The sequence below is a fragment of the Lutra lutra genome, chromosome 3 (genome assembly GCF_902655055.1).
Source record: "Lutra lutra chromosome 3, mLutLut1.2, whole genome shotgun sequence".
NCBI classification, from domain to species: domain Eukaryota; kingdom Metazoa; phylum Chordata; class Mammalia; order Carnivora; family Mustelidae; genus Lutra; species Lutra lutra.
The window spans coordinates 72,779,789-72,789,911 of NC_062280.1; the positions used below are offsets into that span (position 1 = coordinate 72,779,789).

The following is a 10,123-nucleotide window of genomic DNA, read 5'->3' on the forward strand; positions in this document are numbered from 1 at the left end:
TTCATCAATAACTCGTTGGCTTTGACCTGTCTGAGCAAGTGGAGCAATAAGGTGAAATGCAGGTCACAGCGTCTAACAAATATGAAAATGTGTACCCCCACCCGGTCCCCACCCAGCCCAGCAGGATCCCCCAATTTGTCTGGATAAAGCCTAGGCCCAGTGTCCCCAGGCAGGTGGGTGTGTGGGAGTGCTTGGCATTAGGGGAGGTTGGGGGGGATCTCCCCCAACAAGGGCATTTGATGTGGGGCAGCCTCAGACTCTCCTTAGATTTGGCACCCAGGAAGTCCCTATAAAATAGCTAAAGCCCTGGAACCAAAGGATGGTGTGTGTGTGTGGGGGGGGGTGTCCAAAGTGCAGACTAGAAGCAGGGAGCCAATTTTGCCAGGCTGTGGGGGGGGGGGGGAGGCGCAGAGGGGAGTTTCCCTGCTCTACCGCACAAGATTCAGGCTGAGGCTGAAACTCATTTTTGAATCATAAGGGAGAAAATCAAAACAATCAAAAAAAATTTTTAACATTCTGGCCTCCGGTCAGAGATCCAAAAACCCCCTCTTGAGCCCAGGCATCCTTCTGCCCCTGAAATCCAGCAGGGCCCTGAGTGTGTCTGTGTTCTTCGTGCCCCAAACGGAGGGGTGAGCCCTAGACGGCGCTGAGGCTCTGGGGCGGGTGCAATTCATGAACTTTTGTACTCTTGTGTGCTGCTGTCGGCAAAGCAAAAATAATGAAACTTTGTGATATGTTTGTAAATGATTTCGAATGACCCCTCGCCCTGCCCTTCACCATTAGCACGCCGACCCTAGCCCAGGGCAGCTCGGTGCCTGCAAGCAGTGCCTGCCGCGGGGTCCGCAGCAGCAGCAGCCGCAGCAGCAGCAGCCGCCTCAGGACCAAGAGGCCCGCCCGGCACAGGGCCCAGGAAGGTAAACGTGAGACTTCTGTGAGAACTAGCTTTGTCAGCCAACCTGGCTTGCCTCCGCGCTGGGAAAAAGAATGGGTGGAGGATATTCTCCTCTTGCATCTTTTCTTCTGCCACTGAGGGCATTTGCTCCTTTCAGGAAAATACCACTCGATAAGGGGAGGGGGTGTAATTTGGATCTGGAGGGGGGCGGGTAATAAAGCCGCCATTTTTGGGATGGATTATTTCTTCTTTTCTTTCCTTTCCTTTCCTTTCCTTTCCTTTCCTTTCCTTCTTTCTTAAGATGACTCTCCCGTCTCCTTGGCTGCTCGGTCCCTCTGGCCCTGGTACGGAGGATGGAGAACTCGTTGCTGCAAATTTTCACCAAGTTCTTCAAGCTACCTGAACCCTCTCTGAAAGTGCGAGTGGCCGTGTCGGGCCCGTGATGACTCTGAGGAAGAGGCCGGGGTTGGCAGCAGTCGGGGTACCCACTCTGGCCGGAACCCTGAGCTAGTAACGTTGTCTATATATACCCTGTAGAACCGAATTTGTGTGGTATCCACATAGTCACAGATTCGATTCTAGGGGAATATATGGTCGATGCAAAAACTTCATGTTTCTCCGAAATGGCCATAGTCGGAAACAGAGGCCAGAGGCAGCGGGCGCGGGTCAGTTTTCTTTCTGTTTTATTACCTTAGACTCCAGGAGGATGGGCTGAGCCTGGTGACATAATGGAGTCTTTGCCTGGAGAAGCCCCTCCGAGGCTCCTGTGTAATCCTTTAATTGGTTGCATGAATGCAGGGCCAAAGGGATACGTTTTGGGGGACTGGGGAGCAAGGTGGAAGGCCAGGTAGCCCCAGCCCCAGCTCTGCCCTGAGGGAGTGTGAGGTGAGGTCAGAGGGTGCCCAGTGAGGGGGCTCCCTGGTCAGGGACTGCCATGTGGGAAAAAGCCAGTTGGGAAGAAGGAGTGCAGGGTCCTTTGGAGACCATCTGGGTGAGGTGAGGGTGCCATCCGCGGCTTCCAAGCCCACCCCTCAGCTGCAGCAGCTGGGGGGGCTGTGGGTGGCAGTCTTGCCATACCTGCAAGAGGGGCTTTGGCCAGAAACGCTCCAGCCTAGGCACTCACAGAAAGCTTGGCAGTTACTCATTGCCTGATTCGATTCAGGCCAGCCAGCTTGTTGTAACTTTTGGGTGACCCTGATGAAGACAAAGCCAGGACTCGGCCTTTGTATGGCAGAGTCCCCGTTCCCGCGGGCGGGAGCCCTGCCTGCCTGGGGTACTCTGCCTAAGTCTGGGGCTGCCTCACCCACCGGCCTGGTGGTATTCTGCAGCCTGACAAATTGGGCTTTCATCCCCCTCCTTGAACTGTACCCATTTTGGGGGGCTGTTTTCAGGCGGGTGGGGGCAGTGGAGAGGGCACTCCAGGTTAACAAAGTCAGTGGCAGACAAAAGCTGGGATTACCTGCCAGGAACGAGGGTGCTGGGGACTCTAGAACTACAGTAACATCTGGTGGGGGCCTTCGAATGTGCCATGGCGAGTCACTTGATTACACGTATGTTATTTAGTTAAATTTGTGAAAATTATGAGATGCTCACCAACCCGGTGATAAACTCGCTGCCTCGCTATTGGCTGGCCTGGTCACATGGCCGCCAACTTTATTCAGTTGACAGCAAGTAGGAGGGCCCTATGGAAGGAGAAAAAAAGACAACACGAGAAAAATTAGTATTTTCTACCTTCTGAAATTAATGGCCATGAGTTCGTATATGGTGAACTCCAAGTATGTGGACCCCAAGTTCCCTCCGTGCGAGGAGTATTTGCAAGGCGGCTACCTAGGCGAGCAGGGCGCCGACTACTACGGCGGTGGCGTGCAGGGTGCAGACTTCCAGCCCCCGGGGCTCTACCCACGGCCCGACTTCGGTGAGCAGACCTTCGGCGGCGGCGGTCCTGGGCCCGGCTCCGCGCTGCCCCCACGGGGTCACGGGCAAGAAGCCAGTGGCCCCGGCGGCCACTACGGAGCCCCAGGAGAGCCGTGCCCCGCTCCCCCCGCGCCCCCGCCCGCGCCCCTGCCCAGCGCCCGGGCCTGCAGCCAGCCGGGCGGCCCCAAGCAGCCGCCCCCCGGCACGGCCCTCAAGCAGCCTGCCGTGGTCTATCCGTGGATGAAGAAGGTGCACGTGAATTCGGGTAAGGCAAGGCCCAGCGACCTCTCAGTCCCCACCCAGGCCTGGAGGCCTGGGCCCCTGGGAGGGGGTGCGAGTGGGTGGGGGCGTGTGGGGCTTCAATGGGCCCTGCAATTATTCTCTCCATAAATTTTTATAGCTGAGGGAGCAGGCCGGGACCATGTGGCTGGCTGCATGGCTGTGGGCGAAAAAGGGGGTGGAGATGGGGGTGGGGTGGGGGAGGACTCCATTTTCAGAGCGAGGGAACCTGGTAGAGGAGAGGGGGATCGCCAAATGCTTGGGAATTCTGGAGCTCGCGGCTGGGGCCAGGGAGATGGGAGCACATTTGGGGATCCCCTCCCGGGGAGCCTGGGGGGTTGGTGGGTGGGAGGGTGGGTGGGAGTGAGCGTGTGTGTGTGTGTGTGTGTGCGCGCACGGGGCAGGGAGGACGGGAGGGCGGGAGGGAGGAAGGGAGCGGGCTGGGGAGTGTGCGGGGAGGGCCGCGGGGCCTCGGGGCGCGCCAGGAAGTGAGCGGCAGTGGCAAGGGGCCTAACGAGTGGCTGGGCGCTGACCTGACCATGCTGTCTGTTTTGTCTCGCAGTGAACCCCAACTACACTGGCGGGGAGCCCAAGCGGTCCCGGACAGCCTACACCAGGCAGCAAGTCCTAGAACTGGAAAAGGAATTTCATTTTAACAGGTATCTGACGCGGCGCCGTCGGATTGAAATTGCTCACACCTTGTGTCTGTCCGAGCGCCAGATCAAGATCTGGTTCCAGAACCGGAGGATGAAGTGGAAAAAAGACCACAAGCTGCCCAACACCAAAGGCAGGTCCTCGTCCTCCTCGTCCTCTTCTTCCTCCTCCTGCTCCTCCTCAGCTGCTCCCGGCCAGCATTTGCAGCCACTGGCCAAGGATCACCACACGGATCTGACGACCTTATAGAACCTGGGCCCATTCCTCCCTGCGCTCCCGGCTGAGCCGAAGCTGCGGGGGCAGGCCGGGCTTGCTGTCACCTCCCTGGGCTCTAAGGTACTGTGGGGTGGACCTGGGACTCGCAGGCCGCCCTCGGACTAGGTTAGCGTCCTGCCCGAGGGCAGCCCCCTCCCTGGAGCAGAATCGGGGTGGGAGGGGGCGGGATTCTCTCTCTAAGGACATTATCATATGGCAGGAGCTACTGAGAACATAAACCTTGGCGAGTTATTAAACTTATGAAAATCTCTGCTGTTGGATTTTGAATTTGCAAATGAAGGTGAGATACTTTATCCCATTGTGAAGTTGAACATTCTCCCCCACCCCACCCCTCCAGGGATCTTTGTGGTTTAATAATGTGGGGGAGTTGAGGCAGGAGCTTGCCCCCCGCCCCCTGCGCTAGGTGCTTTCAGTGGAAACAGGAGAGGTTGGCCAGGATTTCTGAACTTTCTGGGTTGGTTATCTGTATAATTTCCAGTGTGAAAAAAAAGTATTTTGCTCCCAGTGGCCCCATGCCCAAAGAAATGAGTCTAAGAAGAAAGTGGAAACGGGTTATTTTATGTTTAGATTATATTTGCTTAAATATTTATTTGTTGGGGGATGGATGGGGTACAGAAATAACTGACATCTTAATGCCAAAAATCTTAAGAAGGTGAAAGGGGCTGAGTTTCAGGGAGAAGAATCAGAGATGTGTGGACTAACTTCTGGCTGTAAGCGTTATTTTGAACTCCACCCCTCCCCACTCCCCGGAAATGTGTGTAGGGGGCCCTTAACCCTTTTAGAGGGAAGGAAAGGGTCCACTCAAAGTTGAGTTCTTGAAAATATATTTCCACATGTGCTTTTTTCAGCACTGTGCTTACAACTAGTTCTGGGTGATTAAAGAAAAGGGGAAAGAAAGAAACAAATGGTCCAACATTTTCCTTCTGGGGAAAGAAAACAAAACCTCTATGTTCTGGGTCATTAGATAATGACTGAATTTTCTGTTCCAACTGGATTCCAAATGCTGGATTCTAAATAACCCATATAGCAGTTTTTTAAAATAGGAATTGGTGTACAGCCTATATGGGAGAGGGGGTATGTAGTGGGGAGGAAGTGGGAAAGTAGGGGAAATCTTGCTTTAAAAAAGAGAGAGAAAAACTAATTGAATCTAGAAGTCCACAAAAGTTGGTCTTAGGATTTTTTTTTCTGAAGTTTTTATTTTTTAAACAAATGTAAGGAAGTTTTTCCTCAACACATTAATTAGAAGCAGAAATTGTCAAAGTATAAAAGTTTCAGGCCCTCTTCCTTGCCTTAAAGAATAGTGGTTTAAGAACAATCACTCTCAAACAACAGGAGTGATGTTCTTCAGTCATTTTTCTTATGCCTTGCCTGAGAAGGGTTCAAAGCTCATTTCTCTAAAATGCTGACCCTTAAGGATAAGGGTGAAAGAGTCAAAGGTAATGGCCAGAGTTCATATACTCAAATGAAACAAGACTTTGGAAGTTTAAACCCCAAAGCCTCAGGCTCCAAAAAGAAACCCCTTGGTTGTAGCTACGGAAAAGTGGCAAAAGGGGGTGGGGGAAGAAGGATGAGCTTGAAAGAGAGATTCAAACCTGGAGCTATTTTTTTTTTCAGTGCTTCAAAATACTTCAGAAGGTTCGGAGATAATTTTTTAAAAATATATTTAGGTGGAGGTAGAAAAAAAAGACTTTTTCTGCACGCATGTTCTTTGGTGTCTCCTGAGAGCTGAGAGCAGGTATTCACTGAGTCCCTAGGCTGAAATTCCACTTCTCTAAAGTATCTTCCAAGCCTTGGTCTTTTGTATTAGACCCTGGGGACAGCTCTTTGTTCCTCCTTGGGGTGAGCCTGGCTCTCAGACTTGCACATGGCAATACTTGAATATCGCCACGTCGGGATATTAAAGATGGATATTCCTGCATTATTCGCATCATTGTTTCTATGACAAAAAGCAAAGAGTTCATACATAGTCAAGACGTCTTTTTTCTGACGCCCTCACGTTGAGAAGCTGAAAAGGTATTTTACTGAAGTTCGGCTAAATTACAGAATCAGGTTCATCCAGAGGACAAATTTTCTATTCGATTAGCTGTATTTCAGCCGGGAGGACTGACCTCTAAACCCTTAACCTTTTGGACTCTAACTACCCTTCTCTTCTTTTTTTTCCCCCTCTAACACGGAGAGCAGTCTTTGGATGTAGCATTTGAAAAGAGCCGCTATGGTTAGGCAAGTTGGAAAGTTGCTAAGATTCTTTCCTAAAGCCCAAATCTGTGAATATATTGAACCTTCTCCTTGGGAGGGGGGAAAAAGAATATATTTTCACAACACCAAACTACATATATATTATAAAGATTATTATATAGATTTCCCCCTTCCCAGAAGTTCAGGTTATTCACTCCAGCTTTAGACCAAATGCCAAAACTGCATAGCTGCCCTCACTCATACCTCACAGGAAAGCCAAGAGGCATGTTTTGATGAAGAAAACCCAAGCTTCTTCTCAAACATAGCCCCACTACTTTGAAAAGTAACTTAGTCAGAGAAACAACTTCTTTGTTTATAAGTCTCAGTTCTCCTCAGTTTCCAGGGATTGTCTTTTGAAATGTTAATGGAGCCTGGATGGCCCAGGGGGCAGCCCTCAACCCTGTGGTCCCAATTGGACCCCAGCGTCCATTTGGGCCCACAGGAGTAGGGCAGGGAAGAAGCAGTGCCTCCCCCGCAACCATCACCACCCAGGGCAGGGAAGGAGATGAGTTTCCATCTGGGAACATACTCTGGAGAAACCTAGATGTGGAAAGGCGCAGTGCCCATTTGCTTTTATTTGTTTCCAGTTTGTTCCCCCAAATATGAGCCAGAAGTGTTTGTTTTGGTGTTGTTGTTTTTTTTTAAACTGTGTTGGGGTCGTGACTGGGGAGGAGTGAAGTCTTTACTGAGGACATTGCTCCTCAGACTCCCATCTCACTTTGTCCATTGCAGCCTTTTGTTGGGAGATGACGTTGTCAGTCAGCCCCATGGTGTCTGTTCACACAAGATGCTTTTTTAATAGAATTGACCACTGTTCTGCTGCCACTGATTAAAGTATTATTTATACTAATTGTTGCCTGTAGTTTTGATGTAATTCATTGCTCTATATTTGAAATAATAAAAGGTGTAGCGAAACTTCCATCCTGTTTGGTGCCTCCACAGAAGCCTTCTTCATTAAGTCTTCTAAAAGCTAACATTCGATATTAACAATTTATTTTATTATTTTCTTCATTGTGCCTGACATGTGAAGGTTAAACTGTGTTAGGGTTAGCAAATCTGTCATTGACCTTTCCCCCACAAGTACACACTCCCATTTGGCCACCATATTTTGTGAGCATTGAGAAGCCTAAGCTTGGATTCAGGCTGCCTGGCATTATTATTATTATTATTATTATTATTTTTTTTTTTGAAAGGAAAATAAGTAACTTCCTAGGCTAAAAAGAGGCTCCAGGTTGGCTCGCTGTGTGGCCCGGGTTAGCCCTAGACCCCTTCAGTCTCTCTTTGTTTTGTGGTGAGAGAGAGACTTCCCTGCACAACCGCCCCCCCCACCCCCAACTCTGGAAGAGTGCTGGGTTCTGAGCCAAGCTGGGACTGGCCAGTGGCTACTGGGACCAGACCCCTCTGGCCTCCAGTCTTGGACTCCTACTTTTCCTGTGCTGTTCAGCCCCACTGGGGCTCCAGCACCTGCCCCTCCTTCCCCTGGAGCCCCCTCCGCCCTTGAGACGACAATAAACACTCCCCACTATAAAAAGTGGCGTGGGCTATTTTTTTTTTTCACGCGAGGGCTTTCTCTGGTCTTTGCCTGGCCTTGAAGAGTGGGCCAAGACAGGAGTCCCAAAATAGCTGGGGAGGGGGGGCTTGCTCGCGACAGGAAATGAGCAGAATGCATAAAATCAGACATGTGTCCTTAATATATGGAAGGGCTCGCCTCAGACGCGTGGACATGTGTATTTATAAGTGTGCAGACAGAAGTTTAAATATTCAGACACATTTTATGATTGTCCTCTGCCCGTCTTCTGGTTAATGGCTCCTCCTGTGCCCACCAATACATCAATACCGTGGTGTGTATTGAATCACGGGCAGGGACGAGGAGGAAGCGAGTCCATAGCCGAGCCCGCTTGAGTACAGTACAGTAAATCGGGACCCTCGGCAGACGGCGCTTCCCGCCCGCCCGCCATGTTGGGGAGCCCTCCCTGCCCCCCGCGCCTGGCTGGGCGGCCGGGGCTCGCCGGCAGCCAGGGGAGGGCCTTTCATAACCCGGAGAATTTTCAAAGTGCGAGGAAGATGATAAGAATAGATTTCTACAAGTCCCGACCACGTGATTGGCGAAATAATTAATTCAGCACGTCCCTTAAGAAACACGGAGTCGTCATTAATCTGCCACGCAAAGGGCTCTCTCCGACTTGGAAAGTGCAGGGATCCCAAGAATATCACCCGCCGAGGGGGGCCGCGCGGCGCCCCCAAGCCCTCCACCCTCGGGCCCCCAGTGGCGGGCGCGGGAGCGCGGCCAGCAGGTAAATATTTTGGCGACTTTTATTTCTTCAGATTTAAATCCTTAATGAACTTAGCTGTCAGGACCGCTGACAAATAGTTCCCTTTGCTTCCTGATTTGGAACCGCTCGCCGGCGAGAAGTTGTTAGTGGCTTGGATGGTGACCTTTGGTTCAGCAAAGCTTTGCACTTATGAAAAATTACTGAGAGCGGCCGAGTGTGTGTCTGCGAGCGCGCGAGAGGGTGTGTGTGAGCATGTGGGGGTGTGCGAGGGGCGAGGGGCGAGGGGGCGAGGGGCGAGGGTGTGCGCGAGCTGCTCCGAAACAACAGGAGTTGTTAAAAACCCGCCCGGCTGGGGGACGCGCCTGGCGCACGCGGGCCGAGGTTGCCCGGTCGCCTGTGTCTACCGGGAACAATGGTCGCTGTCACGGCATCTGCTGCCTATTCTTAAACCGGTGAGAAAAGGCCCCGGCCCTCTTTTCAAGCGAGGGTCGTAAATTTTTCTTTGCGTCATAATAGAAGGCTATAAAATCGAGTTGAAATTTTACCCCAGGCAGGTTTTAACCAACAGATAATGATTTCCGAGTTGCTTCTCCCACTCCCCTCCTTTCCCACCCAAGCTCTGCTGCTTCTGTCACCCCCGCAAAGAGTTTCCCCTTCTTCCCCTTTATTTTTGTATTTTTAATTTGGGCGAAGATCTAAAATAAAGGCACGGGTTAGAAGTCCCCGCCGCTGGAGTAGGAGACCCCGGGTGCGAAAGGAAGCCTGGGGCAGGGATATGCGGGAGAGGCCAAGTCGTGGTGCAAAGGCTGTCTGTCCTGTCGCCTCCCATTTTAGCCTTTTTTCTCCCACCCTCCAAGGAGCCCTGAGGTCCCACTAGCCCCTAGGCTCCCACCCCACCCACTCCACCCCCAGCTTGCCCGGGGCTCTCGGTTGGGACAGCAGCGGACATTCTTCTCCAGCTCGCAGCTCAGGGCCGGTGCGGTGCCGGGGAGGAGAGCCTCTTTATTCGCCTCCTTCGCTCCCGTTGGCTTTGAGGATGGTTTCCGCTAGCTGGAGTTGGCTGTGTTTGGTAGTTGTTTGGGGATTGTGTGTATGTTTTGATTTCTTTTTTGGTTTGTGTATATTTCCCCGTCAGGATAGAGACAAAGTTTCCTCCGCTATGAATTATACATTCAAACAATAATACATTAATTCAATTATTCAAAGATGACAAATGTTTATGTGCTTTGCAAGCGACTCCGACGCAGATTCCGGGCGCTTTCTCTGAGCTGCTTGCGTTTTTCTCAATGAGAATTTGCTCCCCTCCCTCCCCAACCCCACCCACCCCGACCCACCTCAACATACCCTGGTAGGCCCAGAGAGGAACCCACAAAAGTCTGCCCAGACCCGCTGGCAGCCGGGCAGCCAGCAGTCTCCCAAGTCCTGGGCTTGGCGGGCACCGGCCCGGGCTATTTTATCAGTGTGACAATTGCCCGGGTTGATGTGATAAATCATCGTAAGTAATTCCTGAAAGGGTGCGAGGCTGTTGGGGGCCGGGCGAGGACTGTAAATCTTTCCGGTTTATTGCTCTATGAACATATGCTCCGATTGAAGAAGGCTT

General features: G+C 51.7%; 1 protein-coding gene across 1 annotated transcript; it reads left to right on the plus strand.

The window, feature by feature from the left end:
* The first annotated feature begins 1,474 nt into the window (after positions 1-1,474).
* On the plus strand, positions 1,475-5,575 carry HOXD4 (homeobox D4). Its single transcript, XM_047722388.1, has 2 exons — positions 1,475-3,071; positions 3,648-5,575. The coding sequence occupies exons 1-2, from the start codon at positions 2,636-2,638 to the stop codon at positions 3,986-3,988; spliced, it is 777 nt and encodes a 258-aa protein (XP_047578344.1). The 5' UTR covers positions 1,475-2,635; the 3' UTR covers positions 3,989-5,575.
* Positions 5,576-10,123: the final 4,548 nt, after the last annotated feature.